The sequence below is a fragment of the Leptonotus elevatus genome, chromosome 10 (genome assembly GCF_054856555.1).
Source record: "Leptonotus elevatus isolate MCC_2025b chromosome 10, RoL_Lele_1.0, whole genome shotgun sequence".
Taxonomy (NCBI): Eukaryota; Metazoa; Chordata; class Actinopteri; order Syngnathiformes; family Syngnathidae; genus Leptonotus; species Leptonotus elevatus.
Genome location: NC_141248.1, coordinates 17,038,445 through 17,064,376, shown reverse-complemented (window position 1 = coordinate 17,064,376; position 25,932 = coordinate 17,038,445). Strand labels below are relative to the sequence as shown.

The window sequence follows — 25,932 nt, the reverse complement described above, 5'->3', positions numbered from 1 at the left end:
ACTTTCACCACCTGCTAGCAACTGAATTCCATCATTCCAGGCATTCCTGCCTCCTCCTTCCTCCTCCTCCTCTTCCTCGTTTACAACCAAGTTGGTCCCGACAGCTCAGCTACTACTATTGTCCTCTTTCCCACGGAGCCGTTTAGCTGCGGATTAAGCTTCGTATCTCTGTGGAATATACACTTTTTTCCCCCCATCACTGTTTGTTTCCCTCTGCTTGTGCGTTGTACTACTGGAAGATACCAAAGTGGCGCTTAAAGGAGGTACGTGCTTCTCAACGTAAACTTGGCACATTGTGCCGTGGCGGCTTTAGATGAAAACATGTTGGACACATTTAATCACATTTTAACACGGAAGTAACAATATTGGAGGAAACTGATAAATTAACCGCCAGTTTCGTGGGATTGAGTGATCATTATTCGATAGGAAGTGGTAGTGACCAAGAATGTTGCCAAGTCATTTATGTAGCAAACGTATTTCTATTTTATGTCATCGCATGACAATTCGGGTAATAAATGTCAGGAAACCGTGGGATAGAAATTAGAAATGCAAGTGCGTAGAAATACAGACGCATTGCATTGTCGCTTTCATTTTCAGCATAGCGTAGCAAAAGTTACAACTAGCACTTGTAATTTATTTCTCCTTGTGGGAAATGAGGAAAACATCTGAAGAATGCAGTCAAAAAATGACTTATTTTTCTTCTCTTTTTTAAAATACACAAATACCTCGCATAGCTTTTCAGGAAAGACTGCGCCATATGGGAGGAGAAAACGCGCGAACCATTTATACTAGAACTTAAAATAAATAATAAAAACATGTATTAAATTTGACATGCTTTTCTATAAACGGCCAGTGAGATCCAATATTATTGCCAAATTAGGTTAGCTGTAGTTTACTCTGAGGTGTTCTTAATATTTTGGTGCCCTTGTCTGGTTACAAGAGGGCTAAAATATAAGAAACAGTATTCCAAACTATTCATCTAACATCCCTTTTCTATTCTTCTTATACTCATTGGGGTTATTGGGTGAGTTGAAGCCAATCCCAGCTGATTTTTAGTGAGAGACACGGTACATGCTGACCTGGTCGCCGGTTAAATACAGGGCCCATACTGTATGCTGTTGAGACAAATACGCATTCACACCTTTGAGCAACTTAAAGACTTTAGCGAACTTAACATGTATATTTTTGGAATGCGGGAAGAAGCTGGAGTTCCCCGAGAAAAACTACTCAAGCAGTGGGAGAACATGCAAATACCACACAAGAAGGCCAAAGCCGAGATCAAACCGTGGATTTCAAGAGGCACGTACTAACTACTAGTCCACTGTGCTGTCCAAAATAAACAACATAATATAAACAAATTCATATAGCTCAATAGTGACAGTGTCAATCATATTTGAGCATGATTATCTTTAACTGTTTTGTTATTTGTTTGAGAACAGGCTGTAGGTTCCCCACCCCAAAACGAACAAACGCTTAAGATAATGATTAAACCAACATTGTAGCATGCACTCACTAACAAACTAACAAACAAACAAAAAATTCAAACGTTAGTGGAATTGTGTGCGTAGTCGTGGCCCGCAGGGATTCTGAAACACCCACTTGAATATTTTGTGTATTTGCGTACTTCAACCCAATGCTGTCCCACAGGCAACCCAGCATGGAGACGTCACTGGATGTTCTGTCAAGAGCAGCGTCATTTGTTCATGCAAATGAAGAAGAGCGTAAGTTGTTGTTGTTTTTTTACCTCCTTGACTTCCTGATGGTGCGCCCAAAAAGTGGGGTACATGCATAACAATTTTTTTAACAATTTCAAATATGAGTGAAGTCTCACTTGACAAGGAGAAAAAAAAGTAGCATGTTTGTTTTTACTGCTGTTATAGTTTGTGGGGTACTCAAGATGACCAATACAGCACACACGGCAATCACCAATCTTCTTTCCCAAATCGGATAGCTGTTGTAGTATCAAAACTGACTTGTGAGAGGCCGAAGAAGGCGTAGTAACAGAAGAAGAAATAGAAGAAGCTATGGTATAGCTAGATAAAAAAAAAGATACATTATTTGTAATTAACTAATTATTTTTGGACTAATTAAATAAAAGTGAATGATTGTCCGTGGCACACCTTATGATCTCTGACAGCACACTAACCTGGCACACTTGTTTTGGAATTCCTGTTCCATAAAAATAAATGAATGATAATGACCACAACAGACATTCATTCATGACAACAAACACGAGAAATCACCTTGCCCCCCCAAAAAAATTGGTGTGCCTGCTTTCTAGATGATGTCCATTTTATTTGCAACAAAAATGTACAATAATAGTCGGATTCACAGTATGGGAAACAGTACTTTATGTGATTAGCGTGGTGTTGTGTCTCAACCAAGGCGCAACGTTCTACTCAGCTGTAAGCCTCGGTGCTGCTTTGTGACATAACACAATAGTTGTCTTTGTGCATTTGCTCATGGCAGGAAAAATGAGTGATAATCGCACTCAACTGCCACCAATGCTGCCGTTCAACCAGTTGCTTGCCTACACTAGTAGAGTCGAGTTACATCCGACATGTTTTCTGCACATCCGTCTTTCTCGACTGTCTTTTCTTTATCATTAGTGGAAGATCTTTGGTGTTGCTCAATGTAAAATTCTTTCAGAGATTAGGAAGAAATGGGCAAAATCCCTCTCAGCAGGCCTTTCTGCCACTGGCCAGACAGAAATCAACCATCAGAATTCAGAATCAGCTTTTATTAGCTCTGCTGTGGGGACATTTCAGTTTTACATCAACAAAATGGACAGTAGTTTATGAATAAACAGATTATATTGTATGTAAGTGACTGTTTGAAGTACTTTTTTCTTATTAAAGAACACATTACATTCTTTTTTAGGGGAGGCTGGAACGGATTAATGGAATTTACATTAATTTCAGTGGAGAAAGATGATCTAAAACGCAAGTGAGGTATAAGTACGGAACAAATTAAATTAATATCTTAAGGCACCAATGTCTTTTTTCTTTTTAAAGAAAATAGTCAATCGAAAGGCTTTTTTGGCATTTGAAATTTTCAATGAATAGTCCAAGAATCATAATGACGAAATTCAGGCAGAGGGTACACAATTTGGACCTTGTTGTGTCCAAGCAACGTGGAATGTCTCTAGCAAAAATGCTCACTTGTGTATTGGCAGCCTGGGAATGTTCAGACGCAGCTTGTCTCGCGTGTCAGCAGCTGGTATCCCATCATGCATTGTCCCGCATCAACTGAAAACCAGCTCCTTGCTCCGCCCCTTGGCCCCCGCCCCCCGCTGTGTTTTTGTTTTGTCATGTTTAGTTGTGCGGCCCCTTTTGTGTCACGACAATGCACAATAGTGCAGTAGGAAATAGGCGAGTGAGTCAACCATCCTGCTCGGCGACCCAACCAAGCGGCGGGCCAGCTGAGAGCGCCAACCAGATCGACAGGCCTCGACCTATTAGCTGTCACCTGTGACGAGTGTTCGTAACTGTGATTTGGGTGTGCGCCATAGGGAGAGGCGCAAACCTGTCAGGGCCGATGCCGCCTGTTATGACATTTACGCTTTGCAATTAGGAGCATTGCCACAATTTTTATTACCACACCCCTGCAGCTGCTGTACAACAAGTACAACAAGGTGACATGCATAAAATGTTGCTTCAGGCTGGATTTACACGCTAAGTCCAAGTGTCCAATTTAGCTTTAAGGTCTACATTTTTATTGACTCCCTGTTTCAATGTACATTAAGTGACATGCCCTTTTTCCAGTTACCCCCAAACTGGAATACTGTATAGTAGAACCTCTGAAGTTGAACACTTTATTAACAACAACATTGACTCTAACAAAGTAGCCCCGTTAATGCGGAGCTCTCGCAATATAGGCGCAATTTTCCCACAGCTATGTTTACTCTACGGTATTGCATCCCACCATCGGGTAATTGGACCAGCGCCAAAGTTGAGTGTAATGTATAAAATACAGTAACTGTCAAGAGTATTTTTCACAGGCACCGTGCTGCCTCTGTTAAGGGTCGGATATTACTTTTGAAGGCAGAAAAACAAACCAGCAGGACAACTTGGTTCCCATAAACAGTAAGCATAGCTGAATCTCAGTTCTTCTTTTATGTAACGTAGTGTCACTTGAGCCATATTATACTGAATAGCCAGGACAGGCATTGTGCTCCGCTATTTCCACAGAACTGGAAATGGTAGCACCATGCTCCAGCCTCTAGTAAACGCTGTGTAATTATTCTTAAATGGATTTCCCGTCAATGCTACATATGATTTTGCCAATTATGCTGTTTTAGGCAGCTTTATGTTGTTTTTTTCCCTTTGCCCTCTTGTGGTTCGATCAAGGGATGTCGTTAATACTGTATTTGTCAACTGTGGGCATGTGAAGCCCTTTGAGACTCTTTTGTGATTAAGTGCTCTGTAAATAAACTTGACTTGACTTAATTTATATAGCACATTTCATACACAAGGCAACTCAATGCTTCACACAAGCAAAGACACAACAACTAAAAGCATTAACAAACACAACAATTGACGACATTTGGAGGCAAAGCAGAGAAAACAAAAGCCGCTTATTCCAAAAACGACTTAAAAAAATGTACATTAACTAATTTGCTCCCAAAAACGTATAAATGCGTTCGATTTAAATATTGCCATGCTCCCAAAGACGTATTTATGTTTTTTTAAATATATATTTTGTTATGCTAGAGAATACAGAAGGCTTTAATGCAGCCTCTTAATTGAAGAGAATGCACGAAACAATGCTAGTTATTACAAAAAACGACCAGAAGGTGGCAGCAGAGTATAAGAGATCAACCAAGGCCATGTTCCAACAAGCTCTTTCCCCACTGTTTTAAACAGATTTGTGAATATTGATGAAACTTAGCTATATTCTAATGCAAATTGCTGCAAAGCGGAAACAGATAGAAATATACTTTTTCCTGATGAAAGAAAAGACTCTAATCTTTCTTTTGGTAGGTGTTTTCCATGTTTTTACAGTAACAGAACACAATATTCTGTGGGCCTGGCAAAATCAGTCAAAATCTAGTAAAATGACGGGAGCGAAGGGGGTTGCTTCAGTGAAAATCGCTGGAAGTGAATGAGTTAACAACTTTTAAACACATTAACAGAAGACTTTAAAATATTTAATACATCTAAAAGTAAATAAATCAAAGTAGGTTTCTGAAATTAAATTACCGTAAAAGACCGTATCGTGAAACTGATACATGTGCTCTCACTTCACTTCTGTTGCTGAACTATTACAACACATAAGGTTAAAAAAAAAAAAAGTTTACATTTTCTAGACCAAATTTGTTAACAGTTGACATCCACACATTTCACTCCAGTTCTATCTATTGAAAAAAGATAAATAAAACACAGTGTCTCATTCCCTCCTTTTATTTACACGGGTTGTTCAAACATCAGCAGATTTGGCGAGCTTCTCACTTGTGGGGTGGTAGATTTGCGGGAAGCGGTCTGTTAGCTTAACCTGTCTTAGTTTGTCAAATTGCCAAGACAATGACTGGCAGACATCTTTGTCCTAGTATGTAGTAATATTTTAACCATTTAGAAAGGCTGTCAGCCGAAACTAGTCTGATCTTGCCAAAGGGCGATGCAAAGTGAAATTTGAGATGCAGCATGATGGCACTTTGTCTAAACTTCACCGGCGGCCAACAGGATGGGAGGTTATTTGACTGAAGATATGTGTGTGTGTTTGTGTGGAGGGGGATAAGTTAGGGTTGGGCTGGGTGTTGTTTTGGTGCTTCTTGCTGCCCTGCGGCTAGTTGCTTCAACATGACTCAGTCAGGTTCTAAACAGGCAGCCAATAGCGAGAGCATATGGAAAATATCTGTTGCTCATTTTTCCCGTAACGCATGTCATTAACATCAGGATTTTGCTTAACTAGTGCTTTATTTAAGGCCACTTGTGACAAATGGGCCAACCACGAGTTAAAAGATATTTAGGAACCGTTTTCAAAATTTCAAAATTTTATATAATCTAAATTTGATATTATTGTCTTTCACATTACATGTTGAAATCACTGTTGTTACTTATTGTTTGACTTTGTCCGCTGCCCGATTAGGCGGCAAACTCGTATGTTCAACGACTTGACATAATGTTGATCGTTCAACAAAATGACAAGAATGGGCAATATTCAATAAGTTGGCGCTGCCATGATGTCATTGTTGTTTTAAACTATCACTTTTTCAGTTGTCAAGGCATCTGCAGTAGATACATCTTACTACAATCAGCACTGCTTTTATCAGGGGAATAAAGCGTTATTCATTGATAACTAGGTCACTGGTCCTTTACAAAGTCGCAGTCATTGCGCTTAAACATTAACTTTGCGTTACACCTTTGACCTTTTTCCTTTGTTCTGTTCAGTAGGACAGTTGTGGCATATGAGTGGTGAATGATTGTTATTTATCGGGCAATTCATTTTGATTTGTTCGGATAATGGATGGATGGATATACTTAAAGGATCTTTGTGCAGTTTGTCACTTTTTTTTACTCATGACTGCCACCTCTGACCCAAAGCATAACTGCAGCATCCCAACTGTGGAAAGTTAGCAGCTCATGTGTCGTACGCTAGCTAACACCACAGGCTAATGCTAGCACAAAGCCACATGTCTGCTTTTCAGCGGGGATGCGCATGATGTCAACCTCCCCACCCAAAGAAACTGTGGAGTGTGCGGGGTCCGCACACTCTACTTTAAAGGAAAGATGAAAGCTGATAGGTGCAGTGCAGGGCTCTTTGTACTCATCTGGGCACTGCTGGAGCATGCATGATGTAGAAAAAGCTTTAATATTACCTTTGTAAATGGCACAATGCACCATTAAAAACTTGTTTGAAGGTTTATTTAAAACAACAACAACAAAGTTTTATTTAAGCCTTTTCATTTCCTGTTAGCCATTTTGAAAATGACATCGTAGAAGCACAGGGCTGTGATTGAACTCCTTGCTTAAACATTTTCAAAAAACTGCAAAGTGGAATCATGTTGCTGAGTGAATTAAATGCTAACATTAGCCAAAAATTTCAAACGTGTCATCATTAGTATTAGGGGACTGAAAATAGACTTATTGGTTGTTTTTTATAGAAATAGTTAGTGCCTGCCCATTGAAGTGTGAAATAAAATAACAAATCTTTTTTGGATGCCTATTTCTTTTCTCTCTTTTTTTTCTTTTTTTTTAGAGAGAGGATGCCTATTTCTAAAAAAAAAAAAAATTACAAAAAATGTGCTAGCTGCTCAGAATTTTGATATTTGAATTTTGAAAATAAGTAAGCAATTAATGATTAAACCACAAGACAAAAGGCAGAGACATCGTAAAGGGGAGGGTGAACTGTGGTTGCTAAAACCAAAGAAATAAACGCTCAGAGAAGCTCTTGATACTAGTAGAAAACTAATGGCGGTGTGGAGTAAAATAAAAATGTCATTTATTATATTAGGGAAAAACCACGTGTAAGCAAATGTTTTTCGCTGTTGCTCCTTGGGCCGTTCTTCAGAGGTCAGAGGGCACGTAGAGTTGGAATTGTGTCACTCACATTTTGTCCTTCATTGTCTTATATTCACTCCCCTCCTCAGAGACCTTTTGCTTGTGTCATTGCTTCTCTTTCATGGTTGGGTGAGCGGCTGAGGAGCCACAAAGGTGGCGTGTCAGAGGGTCACTGTCACGAGGTTAATGCAATTGACCCACTTGTTTTGTCTGCTCTCATTTATTTTTGTTAGATATTTTTTGCATTACAAAACGGTGCTCAATTCTCTCAAATTTTGTCCGATGTATGTGCTAGAATTTTTTTTTAATTTACAGTTTTGAAGGTTGTGGATGCACGTAACAAAAACGGAAATTAGGAGGCAACTTGGCAAGGCCTTCACCCCTTCTCTTTAAATGCCAAGTCGGGCCGCCTCATACCAGCTCGGCAGTCTAGAGACTTTCTCTCAGGACTGTGCTGACCACACATACTTGACATTCCTCGCTTTTTGATTGCCTTCTCCATAGTCACTCCGAATGAAATGAAACAGCACTTCCATGTTTCTCACAGCGCAAAACTTGAACCATTTGTACTTTGAGGAGAGAAGCTTTGTGCTAAATAACGTGAAGCCTGGCGTAAAATTACATTCATTGTTTTGTTTTTTAAATAGCTTTAAATGTGCCCCCCTCTCCCAAGTTAATAAATGCTGTGGTTTAAGCGCCTGATGTTTCGTCCACTTAAACTAATTAACAACTCCACTAAAACGACTTTTCCTCATGTGGAAAAAAAGTAATTACAGCATAGTGAACCACATACTCTTGGTTTTCAGTATTTGTGAATTTTAATATTTACCTTTTCAAAAGACTTAGCTAATAATACTGTCAATTAGCATCATGTGAAGTTGGTTTGTTTGTGTTGAATATATTAACTATACAGCCGTTATGTAACGTGGATTCCTGACTGTGTACACATTGTTAGAATCATGGTGTTGATACTTTATGATCCTTTCTGTTTTAAGTGTTTTGTTGCCAGTGGCATCTATACACTATTGCAAATTATTTTATATGCAGCAGGGATTATCTGTCCCTGTCTCCCTTGAATAGCATGGGTTCACTGTACCCTTCATTTTCCGGACTTCTTAGGGTAGGGTTTCACCATTGAACACTTTCAGGAGAAAGGGTGGGAAATGACAGTATTGCAACGCATCTGTTGTCATTGTTTTGGTTTAGCAACATGATATTTCCTCTCTGCTCACCTCTATAGATCTTTTTAATAGCGTGCCGACTTTGTGTGTTGGTGTCCCGTTGCGGCCGTATTGATGTCAGTCCAACGTCTTGCTCCTTTGTTTACATGGAAAAACCAAAGGCAAATTTTTAATTTTGCATTCAACACACACAGTACATGATATAATTACTGTAGTTACTTCTACACCGTGTTGTGTAATGAGACATTTTACAGCCTCAAGGTCACCTTGGTAGCAAATGCTGACATCACAACTCGCAGAGTGACATGTTTAAGTGATGATGTCACGATGTAAACAAAGTGTTGTTTACTGTGCAGACTGACCTCCTCACAGCTGAACGCTTTCCGGATGCATTGCTCGTTGATACTCATAATAGTTCAACGTTAATACCCTAAAATTCAACTTACATTTTTGTCTTCTATGCCTTTTATTTGTGTTTATTGATCCATTTGTTTTCTATTACACTTGTCCTCAGATGTGCTAGTCCACTTTGCTGCCCTTGTACCATTCCCCAAAATATACTTTGTTCATACATGTCTTAAAGTCTTACTAAACAAAAACATGCTGTTAGTGTTTGATTCGACCTGCCGCAGCACGTTAATAAAGCATGAGGACGACTCACCGGTGAGTCTTTGCTTGGCTGACATCCAGACGCACCCACTCCTTGGCGAGAGAGAGAAATGCCTGGACCTGAGTCACAACATGTAGGCCCGTCACCTCCTTGTCCTGATAGAAAAGGAGGCAGAAAATTAAATGGGCTAATGGCACAATGAGCGTGCACGCCCACTCCAGATCCAGAAGTGGTGCAATATTGGGAAGTATCCCTGAAATATTATAAAAAAGATTGGGTAGTTTGGTGCGATCACTGCGATGTCACGCGCGTGTCTAGGGAATCATTGACACATTAATACTGTAAGTAATTAGTTTGTTTTTTCTTTGCCTTATTATTATTGTTTATTGTGTTTTATGCAATTTACCACACATAAGGGCATCAGTGATATGACTATAGAACCACTGCGACATTGGAAATAATCTGACCTATAAAATGAATTACCGTACCCTACCAACTAGATGCTGACACACCTTTTGTATTTTGGAACCTAAACTACGTTATTCGCTGTTTTTGTGCTCAGGCCAAAGGCCGGAAAACAATAAATGGCAAAGAACTGTTGACGTGAGTTCAGGAGTTTCCTAGTAGTCATTTGCCACAATCTTTTAGGCATCAATAGGCAGATATAAATCGTTTGGTGGGCCCCGTCAGTTACTTACAGGTTTTCGCTATTCACAATAAGGCTCAGTCCCTGTTAGCTAAAGTTCACTATCCCCCAACTTATTAAATGCAGTAACTAAAACACCTCGAGGTGAGTTTCCCACTGTTCTTGTTTTCTCTCTGATTGTCAGGCTTTTTCTAAGTTTGAGTTGTTTTGCTGTACACACTTTGTCTATTATACATTGCTTAACTTTAATAGTATGGTAATATAAAATGTAATAATAATAATTTAACCATGCCCGTATAGTTTCAATTCCATTGACAAGCTTTCCTATAGGAGATTTTTTTTTCTCTCCAAAATGTGAATGACTTTGAAGTCAACAGCATCATGGAACACAGTAGTTGGCAGCACTGAAAGAAGCCCTCTCTCTGTTCTAACTGAGAGTGTGTGAAAGTGGACACAATGGGCTCCAAGAAGCTAATGCTAATGTTGAGCTCTCTTGGTTGAGGAAGGCAATGGGAGTGGGGAGCAAAGAGAGGCTTGTGGCATATTTGTGTGTGTGTGTATAAAAACAAAGAGGAAGTGTTAAATGGAGTGCTTGCGGGGTAGGTTATAGGTGAAATCTGTGTTTGGTGTCAGTTTCCAGTATAGAGAGGGGCAGGATATTAAAGTTGTCATGGAATGATGATGATGATTTGGACCACATATCCACGAGGATATGGCCCTAAAATATATTGTCTCTTTTATTTTTAACAACATTTTTAATTTTCATATTGGTTACTTGAAGGTGTCAAGGCACTTCCTGGTGTGTACTAATAAACAAAATACACACCTGCTCTCAGTTAAACAAAAGTTTCATTTTAATAAGTAATGTTATTTTCTCACTTTGGAAACTAATTGAATGTATTTGAAATAATGCCTTAAACTCCATTGGCACTTCAGTGAGGACGTTTTTATTATGGACCCTAGAGGGCAGCAGACATACACATATAAACTAAAGGCTATGTTATACTTCTTCCTTAGACATGGTCACATTGCATATTTGACATCTAATCCTCACTAATTTGTGTTTATAACTTATTAAAGGGTTGTTAAAATAGTACAAATGTATTTTTATAATATGGTTACTGGCTATCAACTATCTTTCATAAGTCTTTAAGAGTTTTCTGATCCAACTTTCTCACACCGGAGTCAATACAACCCCCCCTTGTATTCCAGTGGGGACTATAAACACAGACTTTTTATTGTTTTATTCATATTATGTGACCCCCTAATTCATTATTTGATGTGATTAGTGTTCTATGTATATGTACCATTTTCACTCTTCCCAAATGTACTACTGGATTACTGCTGTTTAAGAACCCCCACAGAACCCATGTCCTCCCCCTCTCTCTCTTGGGATATGTTTGGAGAGGCTGATTTGGCACATAAAACATCTCTGAGATTTGAGGCCCTCTGGGGATTTCGCAAGCATGCCCAGTGCCTCTGAATGGCGGAAAAGAAAACCCTTCAGTGGTTAGCATGTCAGCCTCATAGTTATGAGTTCAAAGGTTTGAATATCGTCTTTGGCCTCTTTGTGTGGAGTTTGCATGTTCTCCTCTAGCTTGCATGTTTTTTTTTTCTCCCACAGATTCTAAATCGCTACCTATGGTTATTCTAAACTGTCCTTATGCAAATCTCAACTCCGGCCTTCCTTTGTGTAGTTTGCATGTTCTCATGCTTGTGTGTTCTCTGAATTGTCTGTAAGTGTGAATGTGATGAGGATATTCAAATATACCATATTTGGGATATTCAAAAATACCAATGACCTAGTGGTTAAGTTACAGTTCTGACCTTCCTATATGGAGTTTATGTTCTCCCTGTGCGTGCATGGGTACTCAGGCTTCCTCACAGATCCCAAGAATATATTTTTTTATACTCTAAAATAGCCATATGTGTAAATGTGAATGGTTGTTTGTTTTTTTATTCGTGCCCTGTGATTGGCTGGCGACCAGTCAAGTTCAAAGTCAGATGGATGCTCCGGCTCTCCCACGACCATGAGTCAAAGAGCTATTAAAAAATAAAGAAAGATGCATTTTCAAACAAAACATTTCCCTCTCATACTACTCTCTCCATATTGTACCTAGTGAACACACGTCGTTTTGGTGTTCAGTGTTGTCGCCACCTGTTGTCCAATGAGAGAACGCACCCTTTCTGTGAAACTTCCGCACTGGCGTGACGTCACAGACCGAGGCTCCATCCACTTGTGTGTGCGGGAGCTGGTCAGCATTGGAGTCATACCCGACATAGCCTGCGTGTCAGTGCAGTCTACTTACAGCTGGCTGTGAGCAGAACTGGCGCTACTAAGCTGTTATTATTGCACACGTTTGCTAAATCTTCCTCCAAATTATTTTTAAAGCATTCTTTCTCTTTTACGGCGAGTGACTTTTGTTTGTTTTCTACGGAGACTAAAGTTAGGAGGCTGGGCCTTTTAACTTGTCTGTCTGTCGCTTGAAAAAAGAAAAAAAAAAGAAGAAGAACCAGCAACTTGACTTATTTTTGTTGTTGTCGGTAAAGGGGAGGAAAAAGGGCGATAAATGCTACTGACGAAAATGGACCTGTTGAATTTCCAGTACCTGGACAAGATGAACAACAACATTGGCATACTCTGCTACGAAGGTAAACTTGGAAGGCTTTTTTTACGAAGCGGGCGGGGGGATTTTGTCGATTGGGTGTCTGCTTGTTTTTAAAACTTCCAAGTGGCCTTTACTGCTTTTACACTCACACTGTTATCTATGTTTTCGCATTTAGGAAAGCACGCTGTAGCCGATGGTTTGTTTTCGCGGTACTAGCAAAGCGTATTTTGTTTAATAACAGCGTTTTGGCGTTCCCGTCAAACTCTCCTAACGTTGTGAAATACGCGTATGTTTGATCGAGCATAGCGCCCTCCATCGCCGTCGGCTACGCTGCTGACGTTAGCTTCATTTTGGCAAATTGGGAAACGTGTTCTCACGCCTAACCTCTTTTTGTCACGTTCGTCGTCTGATTCAGTGCGTTTAACTTGTTCACTGCTGTCATTTGTCTTCATTGTTCACGCCCTCACGCTCCACGATGACAGGTTAAACCGCTAATTTGAACATAGTGCCAAAACAAACAACGTATTAGACTTCGCTTCAATTGCAAGATCGTTTTATTGTCTTGCATTAAAACATTACAATAGGAATTCTGGAAATTAACTATTGCTTAATTTCTTCACTCCACATCCTGTCAACCTCTATTGAACCAATACATACACAAGACATACACAGTATTATTAGCAAAACATCTCATGGAAGTAGGCATAAAAAATAAGGTTAATGATTATGTGCCATCTGCCATCTAGTGGAAGAACATTAATTAGTATTGCTTATACTATATGTCACTGTCATAGACAGATGGAAATACTTGCATTACTGGTAGTAAATACCTATTTTGGGGGGCCAATTAAGAGAAATTATATTATAATCTCCCACTACCTACGAGAGTATATTGTAGAAAATAATGTGGAGGTACTGTATTTTATTATGTGTAGAAAACAGTTGTATTACAATAATCTGTATGTGCACAAGTGGAAGAGTATCTTCTGTTTAGCTTTGTTTCTTTGACCTGTTAAAGACTGTGTAATGAAGCCTTACCCATGCAAGCTTGCCTTGGGACATATCCAACATGGTATCCACTTATTCAGGACATTTTTCTCCAATTGACACCTTGTGTTTGATGTTATGAAATAAACATGTCATAGCACCTATTATATTATAGAAACCATGTATTTGAAAAGCATTTTGCAGATTAGCATGAAAGATGATTTGGCTCAATCAAATTCGTCTATTTGCGTGATGGCATCTTCGTAAGCAACGTCATTTTTCACGCTTCCAAGTTTTTCCCGCAACGACGACGTCATTCACTACTGTCTCTCTTCGGCCAGTAGCCATGTTGGATTTTTTACTCCGTCTTTGCAAAAAAAAAAAGAAAAAAGAATTCGAGTCGCTTTTTGGACGTCAGGTCCGCCCTTCGCTCATTGGTTCATTCCACTGTCTGTTAGCTCAGGTTTGCCCCGCCTCAGAAATGCGACTTGATAGCAAAGCCGTGAATGAGTCTGGATTTCCAGGCTAGCAAATGTCATGGTCACTTTGCCTCTTTTCCATGAAGTAAGAGATGTCTTATGGCTCTTTCCAACTTTTATTTATGACTTAATCATCACTTGGCTGGTGGCGGTCTACCTATTTATATAGCAGGCAGCTTTTCAGGTTGCGTTTTGGCACATTTCCGTAGAACAGGAAATGGAAGTCACTGCGACATGGGAAAATGTCTGGTTGCTCAGTGCTATAGAAGCAATATGATTGATTCATGATACATCAATTATCATTTTACCAAGTACACACAAATCCGCTTTTCTCTCTAGTCCATTAAATGGGGAGTACAGGTAGTTTTAAAATTAGCTTTATTATGCAGTTTGTATGGCCATTAAGGAATTAGAACTGACTCAGAAGTCAACCAACATAATGGAATTGTTCCGCTGTTCTATGAAATAGCAGTAGCTTTCAGTATTGGCATAGTTTATTCTCCTGGCTTGCGATGAGTAAGGATAGAAGTGCCACTGTCCCAGGACTGAATCCAAACAGAAGGTTTCTCTGTGTTCTCTCCCCTCTCAGGTTTCACACTATCTATCCAATTACACCACTTGAAGAGAGAGGAGGAGACTTTGGTGTTTTTTAAATATGTGCCTATCCTCTGGATGTCACTCATATGATAATTCACACACAGATACTTTATTTATTGCTGGCAGCTAGTTTAGTTGATTTCATTTGTTTTTTTATCTGACTAAGCAGAACATGCACCCCGTGATAAGAAATACAACAAGATGCGAGGAAAGGTAGTGGAAGTGTGAAAGAAGAAGCGTATGTGTCCAGACATGCTCAGAACAAGGTGGAGGGGAGTTGTGCGACTCTGTCCTTCTGCTGACGTGTTGCCTTGAGCTTACACAATTTATTATGTTGCTCATATGTAGACATTTGGAAAATAACCAATGTTACGCCACAGAGATTGTGCATGTCGGAAATTAACTGAAAAATATGCCTCACAATTGTTGGTTTGACAAACTTGCAGGTGAGTTGAGAACAGATTCTCATTTTTAATGCCAACCTGGCAATTATCAAGTGACCGTAGCTTGTACATGTGCATCCGTAACGCTATTATGTACCGGTGCACTAGTAAAACCAAAACAATAAGCAATGCACACACAGGCATCCTGACTGTTCTCCACACAAGTATAATGAATGAAGAATAGGATGTGTTTTAGCACAAAAGTTGCATTATATTTGGAGAAAAATGGAGTTGTGAATGAGAACAATAACTCACACAGCAGGGCGTGATGCCCAATTCAAAGTTTTTGTTGTTGAATCCGATCTTTTTATGTACTGTTCACATTACAACAACAAATGCAACATCTAATGTGAACGCAACGCACCCGCGGTGCGACTCGCATGCGCAAAAGAGCACACGTCGAGTGACGTACACCCAAAACGACGACGTCGTCACATTGCGGTGTTCACGGAAGTAAATATTGTCCCGGCAACGTTTTACCGCCAGCCAAGCCACTGAGGCAAGCGACTTTTAACAGTGTCATATGCAAATGTAACTGTGCCAACGCACGCTACAGATTGGTGGACTGGTGGATTCGTTTCGCGGACATGTTAGGAGTTCGATTCCTATGTCTTGTCTGCACACATTATGCAAATTCAGCTGTTGGAACGCCTGCGCTCCTCGTTGGCCGCTGTCATCGGCTTCCTCGTGCGTCAGTTTTGAATGTGCTGTTTACAAACAACAACAGAAATCCGTCGGACTTATTTTTTTCATCTCATGTCGCTGAGTCGCGAGGTTGGAAGAGGTAATTTGGGGGAAATGAGGGGACACTCCTCGACCTCCTCATTTCATTGAGAAGCCTGCCGAAGATGACGTCGCGTCATCGCCGTTTGTGATGAACCGTCTGCAGGGCTGAATTTCTACTATCGCCACACATGTCTTTATGCTTCGTGTTTCAAGTGTGATTCAATTGAAGACGAATAAAAATTGAACACTGTTACTCAAAACAACTTTGTATATAGTCAGAGACGTGTCAGAGCGCATATCAGACTTTTGATGACGTATGAATCGAATGCGTGCGGACGAGCGTTCACAGTGCATAAAAAAATCAGATACATGTGCAAAAATTGGAATTGAGCTGCAGTGTGAACGTAGCCTTAGAATGTTCTGTATGAGTAGTAGCTACTGGGTTGTTTAAAAAAAAAAAAGAATAAGTTTTGTTGCTTTTATAATACTCTTAGTGCAGTTTGTCACAAAGCGCTCCTTTCCCGGTATCCAACCAATGTTGAACTTTCCAAAGAACATTCATGAAGTCTTTATTATTGATTTGTGTTAGATTTCCTTTGGAGTGATGAGTGAGATAAAAGCATCACCCTAGGACTAAGCTCACAAGCACGGAGATAACAAGACAAGCTTGGACTCATCTTGGAGTGTCTTGAGGGGGGAAAAAAAGAGGGGAAGAGAGAGCGAGTTCACCTCCGTTTGTAATCTAATCTCATCCAGATTTCAAGCTGTTTGAAGTTCCGTCAAGAGAAATAGACTTTGATCATGAGGGCCCAATCGAATGAGAGAGGAGAGGAGTTTGACTTCCACTCGAGCGTTTCTCATCATGTCGTCGTCTTTTTGATGTTCCTAATTAGAAGTATGAAGAGTAGATATGCAGAGTAAGTTGTGTCGCACATATGGTCACATTTATAAAAAATTCCGTTTGGGTCATCTGTGCGCATGTCTAACATGCATAAAGATATGTTTGTTACTCTTATTAAAACGGGTGCAAAAATAAGTTTGAATTTGTACTTTAAATGTGCAAACAAACAGTGGCACAATTAGGCGTTCATGCAAATGTTTCTGGAAAAAATATGCCCCAAAAAAAAATCTAACAGCCCTAAACACTAATATATAAAGTGTGATTATGACTATTGGGGCTTATTGAGTAAATACATTTTGCAACGCAAGGTATCAATTTTAGCCACTGTAAGATAGCCTACCTCCGCGAGTTAGAAGAAATGGTAATACCCCCCAAAAGTGGTCAAGGATAGACACAGCTACTGGTGGGCCTGCAATTGCTTTATTGAACAACTGGTAACAAAATAAAGACAAAATAAGCACATTTATACACGAGCTGGATATGTATTAAAGACTTTATGGCTTTAATAGAATGAAGCCACCCCCCCCCCCCCCCCAGCCCCCCATATGCAATAACTGTTTGGAAATTAGAACAACATAGAAGTCAACCATCATTACTGAACAGATTGTGTTCTATGTTTGAGGTTCCACTCTACAGTTTAGTTTCTAATGTCTTTAATTAAATTGGGTCGGAAAACACTTGCTTATTCAAACGTTGTGCCCCTCCTGAACCTATGATAAGGGTCCCCCGTATCCCGCATCCTGATTGGACGATGAGCTGTCACATGCCTCCTCTCCTTTTTATTGCCCTCTATCTGCCTGGCCAAATGTAATGATGTCATCCCTGTTGCCATGGCACACAGTGGGGCTAGCAGCAGCATGCCATAGGGTGTGTGTGTGGCAAGTGTTTGGGAGGCCATGCTAAGGCTGAAGCACATGCACCCACTCTAGTTTATTTGTCATACTTAGGATAAACACTCTTTTGGGGGGGGGGGGGGGGAATAAAATCGAATTTCATTAGCTAAAATGTATGCATTGATTAAAGGCAACCAGTCCTTTTGAATTTCATTATGACTTGAAAACTTGACTTTAAAAGCACGTGTAATTTTTCTTTTCAAATGATACAAATTGATTAACTGATCAAAAATGACCGGGCATTTTGAGATTTCGTTAAACTAATAGAATCATTGCTTAAGTCATTTTTCAGTTTTCAGAGAACAAGAAAACACAATTAACAAGAGTCGCAGAATGCCATGACCAGGCTGACAGAGTCTACACAGACATAAAGAAAAACTGTTATAGGTATAGATATTTCTTTTCAAACGATTTGAAAGCCTTTGCACTGTATTAATGTCAATATAAAATCAGTATTTACCACAAGTCATGCATTGACATTGACATGGAATGGGTGTATAAAGTTGGGCTTACAGTTGTCCACCTTCAATGCGGATGTTGTCAACTATCTTAAGTATCTGACTTGAGGATTTTGTGTGAAAGCTTTGTAGAAAGCTGTACAAATTCTGCAGGATCTCCGTATGAAAGAGGCTGCATTTAGATATTGTAACGCGCCGGGATCTTGGTGTTGGCAACAAACTTCTTGTTTGTCTCCGTTTTGGGAGTAGTTATGGAGAGTTTTGAGCTGGAACTGGCTTTTTCTTCAGTTTGTATGTTTTTTTGGGGAAAATTCAGGCAGAATGCCTGAATCCAAAGCCGTGGAAAGTCCCCGAGCTGAGACTGAGCCAGTGGTACTTTTCCCTCATTCTCCTCTTTCTTTGCTCCCACTCACCGGCTACTATGTAGGCCTTTTGGACCGGGACAAGACTAGGGGGGTGGCGGGGGCGGACTCAGTCAGTCAGAGAAACGCACACAAACAGTCGCACGCAGAACCTCTCCACAGGTTTCCAAAACAGATAGTCCACTACTAATTCTACAAACCAAGTCAACACAACTGTTGCCTAAACACTCACTGTACTGTAAATTGTTTGGGACTAAACTTTCCAACAAACTCACGATTCTGTGTCCTCCTTTTTTTTAGGAGAAGCAGCCTTGCGAGGAGACCCCCGACTGCAGTCCCTGTCCCTGTCCTCCTCCTCTTCCTCCTCTTCCTCTTCCTCCTCATCCTCCTCTTCGTCGTCCATCTCCAACCACAGGACGGGCCCGCCACCCATCAGCCCCACCAAGAGGAAGCTGAGCGGCGAGCAAGGGGACAGCGACATGGACGACAACGAGCACGTGGCCAAGATGAGCCGACTGTTCGCCGCGCAGTTGTGAGTACACCATGCAGTGATGTCATCCCACGAACATATGCACCACCGCGTTCATTTGGGTCAACACTGTTTAAGAAGTTGTTTGGTATCAGCAGAAATAATGCACATTCAAGAAGAGGGAAAACCGCTGAACTTGTTCTGAATGTCATAAGCGACGTATACTGTGGTTTTAAATTTAAAATAAATCCCTACTAAAATCTGATTTTTAACAACTACTCCCACAATTGCCTGTCAAATAGGTTACATCCTTTCCGCTTGAGGAGTGCTGCACCACGCAAACTTGGTTTTGCTTCGAACTTGCTATTAAATCCTCGAAACTCGCTGCCACTTAATGGCCCACTTTCTCCACATTCCGTCTTGTGGAGATTCCAGAGATGGTGCAGGCAAGGGGGCAGCAGACGCAGAGTCAGTCATGGGACCGCAGCAATGGTTATTTATTGCGGCGACGTTAGAGCGTGGATGGCCTGAACTGTGCCGCGTTTCATACTTGTTGCTTCTCAGTAAACACATCTTATGAGCGGAATTGCACGTTGCCGCTAATGGTCGACGTTGACAGATGAGGCCACTCCGCTTATGCAAGGAAAACCCTTTGAATGTTTGAACGCAGAAAGCTGCTTACAATACACCGTATTACTGATCGGAGGTTTGTTTCACACGAGACATAAATAATTGCAAGCAGATTGTGTTACACATCAGGTCGAGCCACTGTGCTACTCATAGGGGGGCATGGGAAAAACGTCTTTTCTTCTCTGGTCTTGTGACTGCGCTCACATAACAAAGGATTAGCTTGTGCAACTTGACATTTGTGCACAGTCATCGTGTTTTCCCGCTCATCGTTGTCAGGAATTCACATTCGACTTTACACAGACTTAACGAGGTAGTCACGTCTATTTCGCGCCGTTGTTTTATACCATGCCTTTTTTGTTTGTTTTTTTGCTGTAGAGAACATACGGTTGACTTATTACAACAAGGCCTGTTGTCTTATAACCGTTAAAGGCAGTGTCTGAAATTGTTTTTAAGGCCCATTGTGTATTGAGTGACATGGCCGAACATGACTGATGTGGACCACCACACACAAAAAAAATATACAGTGGGTGATATTTTGCTACACACTGTGATTTAGCATCGCACATCTACAACACTCTACAGTGGATAAACTGCAACCCTGTATCAGCATTTGAGGCTCCAGTATTGTAGTGTTTTATTGAACCACAAAAACATGGTGTGATTGTCACAAAAGAAAGCAGATAGCCACACAGAGTTGAGAGGCTGTTAGCAATGATGGATCACCCCATTTACACACCAGATTCTCTATGCTTTGATTTTTAGTCACTGGTACATCTGAAATTATGAATATTGTCCAGTATTATTATAAAACACAATTTACATATTTTGTATGTAAAGTATTAGCCAGCTACGCTTAAAATCCGCAAAGGGTTTTTGTGTGTGTGAAAGCTCATGTGCATTTTTGATCGGCTACTACAGCTATAATGTTGCAATGCCGTTTAATGGCAATATACATTTTTAATCGCCACAAACCCAGTGGTTAACATTTAGTCACTTATGGAAACTAGTTGCCTAACGTTTCACACTGCGAGACAGTTCAGTCCGTTTTGGCCAGGTCGCTCAATGTGCTGGTCTGTTTTTTCGTTTACTTCCTTTCTATGTTTTCCTAGAAGATACCTGAAAGCCTCTTTTATGCTGAGATCCTGCAAATTAGCCACATTAGAGCTGTTATAAATAAGCCTTTTAACACAGAACCAATTAAAGGTGGGTTAATGCTTTTACACAGCATCCCGCAATGAAATAATTAGCTGGACAGTGACTATTACTTTCAGCCCCAGAGGCCGGGAGAAGTGAGCATCCAGTTTTACAGATCTCACCCTGCCTTTGATACTACCCCTGGATTGGGAAAATTGCCCCCCCTCCTCCCCCAAATAAATAAATACATCTGGATATTACAGCCCTTTGAGTTGTTTTTTTCTTTTTATTGTTTTCTTTGATTGTCCTTGGAATTTCCCGCAGACCTCTCTCAATTTCCTAAACTCACAACAAAGTGTTCCTCTGTTTATGGAAATTGCTTATCAACAGACTGCTTTTAAAAGTAGTCCTGCTCATGCAAACTCACACAAATCCACAGACAGTATTAGTTGCCCCGTCGGTGCAGAAGGACACCTGACACCTCCACTCGGGGGGGCGGCGCAATATAAGGTCGCCTCTCCTTTTGTTGTCCAATCTCAAGAAGCCCGTCAGTATTGGGGGGGGGGGGGGGGGGGGGGGGGCAAAAGTGCCTGAACAAACTCAAGCCGCTTGTACGCACACATACACTTCTCACAAGACAGATAAAGGCTCAACTGTTGTCTGGTGTTTTGCTTTTCATATATTGGATTTGACTTACAAATAGCTTAAGGTGCCTTCAAGCACATGAACAGGCTAGACATAAAAGGATATTGCTGTGTGGGGGACACAAGCATTGTATGTAGCTCAAAACTGCAGCAAACTTGTACAGAAAGGCATGGTTTCTTTTTACAGTTATGCCTCTATATTTTCTTTTCATTTTTTTTTGAAAACCAAATTGAAGCTGACATTTTCAGCATGGACTTTTTAAACGTGCCAATTATTTTGAGTGGCAGCTGGTAGGCCCATTTTAAGCAAATATTTCCCATTTTTGTCCTTTTTAAATACTGATTTCTAAGCATCCGCATGTAGTGGTTGCGCATGTAGGAGGAGGGAGGCGGAGTCTGGAACAAAGAAGCCTTATCCCATTCACTGGAGCCTGCGGGCTGGAAGCTTGCTGCTGCCTGCCCTCCTGGGCGCCACTCAGCAGTTGTAAACCCGCCAGTGTAAAAGTCCCCATTGCTTTTTTTGCTTCTCGTCTCTTTTTTCACATAAGAGCAGGACCCCCCCCCCCCCCCCCCCACGCGGTTTGAACTGCAAAAAGTTGCTTCTTTGTCACATGTTGTAGGAAGCGTTTGTAGTAGGCCTGAAATTGAAATTGGGCTTATTTGTAGTACAGTTCACTCGGAACCTCTTCTGTCCTCTTAAGATGTTTCTCCAGGGGCCCCAACGGGAGGAAAACGAAAATGAGAGAGAGGAAGAAAGCGTGCGAGAACGTATGATCAAAGCTGGTCAAAAGCATGTGGGTTCCTTTTTTTGCAGTCAGTGTGCGTTCATGCAAGCACATGATGTTTCCTTTGCACCCTTGTTGGGGTTCCCGCATCGGGTCTGTCGCAGCTTTACAAAGGACTTTCTGCAGTCACTTAGCTGGCAAGCACGTTTGAGTGAAAATGTGCGGAGATGTTGTACAGCTGCAGCACGCGTGGTGTCAGAATGGTGTTAAAGGCTAGCGAGACTTGTTATATAAGCTACTTTTCTCACCTGTATCCTATATAGGAAGTGTTTTTGCCAGAGTGGAAGGAAACTCAAATAATACTGTCAGTCAGATTTTTTTTCTTAGTAGGTTTCATTTTTTAACATCCGCCTAAAGCTTGGAAAGTAAACTTTATTTAGGTGTAAAAAACATATTCTGGATCAGCAGTGCGGTTGACTTTCTATATATATATTTGTATATTTCCATTCTGTGGCTTCGCGCAGAGCTCGGGCCTGGTTGTAACCTGTGGTTGTGCCTTCATCCGCCCCCTCTTTTAGCTTTTTTTTCTTTTTTGTCTTTTCTCTACACACTGATTCTTCCCAGATGTTTCCTGTGTGTGTCATTCGCTCTCTCGCCGTCTCCACGGATCGCTCTGAGGATATCAACATCTGCCCAGTTTTAAGATTTATAGGGAGGGTTTTCCTGGAGAAGTGTTTGTTTTCCCTCCCCCCCTGCAAGTTTAGTTTTAAACTGAAACAAGTGAACCAAAATACATAAAAAAACAAATATTATTTTTTTCTTTATATTTAAATGGCTTAAAGTAGCACAACACGTGTCTGGAAGTGAAATTGGAAGGACTGTAATGTTTCTGCTTATTCGCCCTGGCGTTGAACAAGAGGGTCAGGCCTGTAATCTCTGCTCTTGATCGTCCCAACAGCGCTTGATGGCGTTAAGATTTCCACACCAACCTCATCCAAGCGAGCCTTTTATGGGCCTTGCTTTATGCACAGCCAAGCATAGAATTGTCCAAAAAGTCTTGGTAAAATGAAGGATTATGATTCAAGGAGAACAAAGTGAATATGTTTTAGTGTTGATTTTACAAAATACTTTTCTCCATGCATTTTCTGCTTTGGCGTATTTTGTGAACATCGCAGTTGCTCAGGGCTCAGGCAATGACCAATCACAGCTCACCTGCTTTCTGAAGCTGAGCTGTGATTGGATGTTACCTGCTACCTGAGTAACTGTGATGTCATTTTCACTCGACCACAAATAGCAAAATGGCCGCCTTCTGATATTGATGATAACTTAACTTAACTCATATTCCACTAATGCAATATTAACTAGAATACTGTATTTAAACTCATGAGGTTACATAGAACATATTATTGCCAAGATTATTATTTTTTGGGTTGACTTCTCCTTTAAGGTCGGAATAGTAAGCCAAAAATTGACCATTAAAAACTCATTCAGGTAAGAAACCGCCAACCATGAAGAAATTCTTCCATCCTGTTAAAGAATTTTCACACACACAAAAAAAAGAAGCTCAAATGCTGATAGTCTTTTGTTGCCTCATACCAACTCCCAAGTAGCTGCTGCTCTGCCCTACTATAAAAACTTTTGGACACAAGTCGGTCACAGCACCGACGACAGTCCCCCGGGGTTGACATGAAAACAGGCGTCGCTTAAACGGCTGCACTTAATGACAGACGGGGCAGTTCTGCAATAAAGCACAGTAGTCATATGGAAGTGTATCCTTGATACGTTTTAGGTGGAGGGTTGGACTCTGGATTTAGAACGAAGGGATCCTCCTGTAAGCGCAGGCCACAGCCGCCACCACTAATGCCCGGCTGCGCATAAGCCAGAGCCTTGTAAAATAGATTTGAAACGACGTCTGCTCATCATGTGATGTGCTCCAATGCCAATCACATGGTTCTCATTTTCACAAGTCAACCCAAATCAAATCTGCGAGATTCACCACACATGCTCAATACAAATATGTCAACAAAAGAAGGCTTCGTCAAGCAACTTTGATTGTGCAGTCGGACCAGCTGGCACGAGTAGCAAGCAGGTGGGTTTTTAGTTGCCCGATGGCACAAAATCAAGCCCAGTGTGTGTTGGGCCAATGCTTAGGCTCGGGGCCGACGGAGGATTTGACTGCTCCGCTATTGATTGGTTCTGTTCTCTGGCTCCTGCAACCGGGCCCCTCTGGCTTGGCGGTATGACTACGACTGTGTTTTGGCAGTGCTTGAAGTTGGGAAGAACCCAAACACTCGGGAAGGAGACAAGATGGGGGGCCTCAGTTTAGTGACCAATAGAGTTTAAGGGGAAAAAAAGTACACCCGGTCTACCAGGATTTCCAAGATTCCTGAAAAGAAAACCAAATGAGAAGAATGTTGTCTGTTTCTACTCTTGAAGAGAAATGTGTCTCCTGACCATGACCAAGTAAATACAGGACTCCCCTCGTTCTGCATTGTTGTGGTTTGTTAGCATGTCTTGCATTTGTCACAGCTGTAGAGGAAAAGGCAGCATGAACATCCTGTCGCTCGTTAGCAGGACTGGACTGGCACAAAAAAAATCGGCCCTGGCATTTTTCAAAATGGATTAATGGACTCGTCCTTCTAAATTGTGGGCCAGTCTCTTGGGGTAAAATGGAGGGGGGAAAAAAACTAAAAAGCACAGCATTGGCCCCAAAAGACGCCGGTCCACCGGGCATCTGCCCTTAATGCCAGATGGCCAGTCCAGCCCTTCTCGTTAGCATGCTTGCTATCTCGAGTCAAGTCTTGTACTGCGTTCTCGAGTTGATTCAGTTCGTATGTGATGGAACTTGAGAGAAAGCAAATGGCAACCCGATGTCATGTGTTTGTGAGTGTGTGTGGGTTGTTGCTTTATAGGAACGCTGCCAAATCTCTCAGGAAGTTTGCAGCAGACGGTGAAAGAACTAGACAAAGTAAGGAGTGGGGTGGGGGGGGTGGGGGTAGTCCCTCTTTGCTCATGTAAGCTTTGGGCACAAACGAAGGAAACAAGTCTTTCTTGTAGTCCAAGACATGGCCATTCACACACAGCCCCACTTATAACCCCCCACGTCTCCTTTGCTCTTCGTCTGTCCACAGTCAGTATTGTGTGTTGGGGGGTCAATTTATTTGTGGTTAGATGCTGTTGTGGAGTCCAGATGCTTGAGCCAGCAGTCAGGTTGCTTGGTCACATGTCCCAACGAGCATCGGCATTCGCATCCAAACAAGCATTTTTTTTTTTAACTTTTTTTTTTTTTTAAGGGTCTTGCATTTTCACCATTGTGCCTATTGAGTCTTGATGTTCTCATTCACCGTTGACATGATGACTGTGGAAATGTCCTGTCTGCTTCTGAATGAAGAGGCCTTTGTCAATATGTGTTTATATGGAGCTCCATTTTGATGCATTTTCCCAGCTGTGTTCATGCGAGCGTGGCGGGGAAGAAAAAAAAGATGGGTACACTTCCCGATCCCTTTGCTGGGCCTCAAATTGTAGGAGGGAAGTGGAGCTGCAAGAAGGGTGTTATACACAACTGAACACACGCACACACACACACACACGAACGGACTGAAGCAGACTGCTTTTGACTCACTCAACAACATAATTGCTACCTGTTAAAGTGCGAGCAAGCGGGCGCACAATATGAGGCACGACTGGGCGACGGGCGTACGTTTACAACAACCTCTGCGTTTTGGAAAGTATCATATACAGACGATGGCAAAATAATCCTAGTTCATCCAGCAAGCCAGTGAATGCAGCAGCAGAAGTGAATCTGACACCACCGTCCCGCCATCCCGACCTTCAACTCTTACACGGACAGATTCAGAATTGCAATGCAAATTTTTTTCTTCTTTTTCCTCAATATTGTGATGTTAATAATTTTTTTCAAGGTCTTCTTCTAATTTATTA

At 41.2% G+C, this 25,932-nt stretch overlaps 1 protein-coding gene across 2 annotated transcripts in view; it reads left to right on the top strand.

The window, feature by feature from the left end:
* The first annotated feature begins 12 nt into the window (after positions 1 to 12).
* vgll4b (vestigial-like family member 4b) overlaps positions 13 to 25,932 on the top strand; it is a 31,255-nt gene continuing 5,335 nt past the window's right edge. The window contains exons 1-3 of one of the 2 annotated variants that reach the window (XM_086086927.1): positions 13 to 263; positions 1,648 to 1,721; positions 18,692 to 18,923. In XM_086086927.1, coding sequence (XP_085943053.1) covers positions 1,658 to 1,721; positions 18,692 to 18,923 — 296 coding nt within the window. In that variant the 5' untranslated portion in view covers positions 13 to 263; positions 1,648 to 1,657. Of the gene's footprint in view, positions 264 to 1,647; positions 1,722 to 12,179; positions 12,589 to 18,691; positions 18,924 to 25,932 lie in introns of those variants that run through there. The other variant, XM_086086926.1, reaches the window with a different exon arrangement.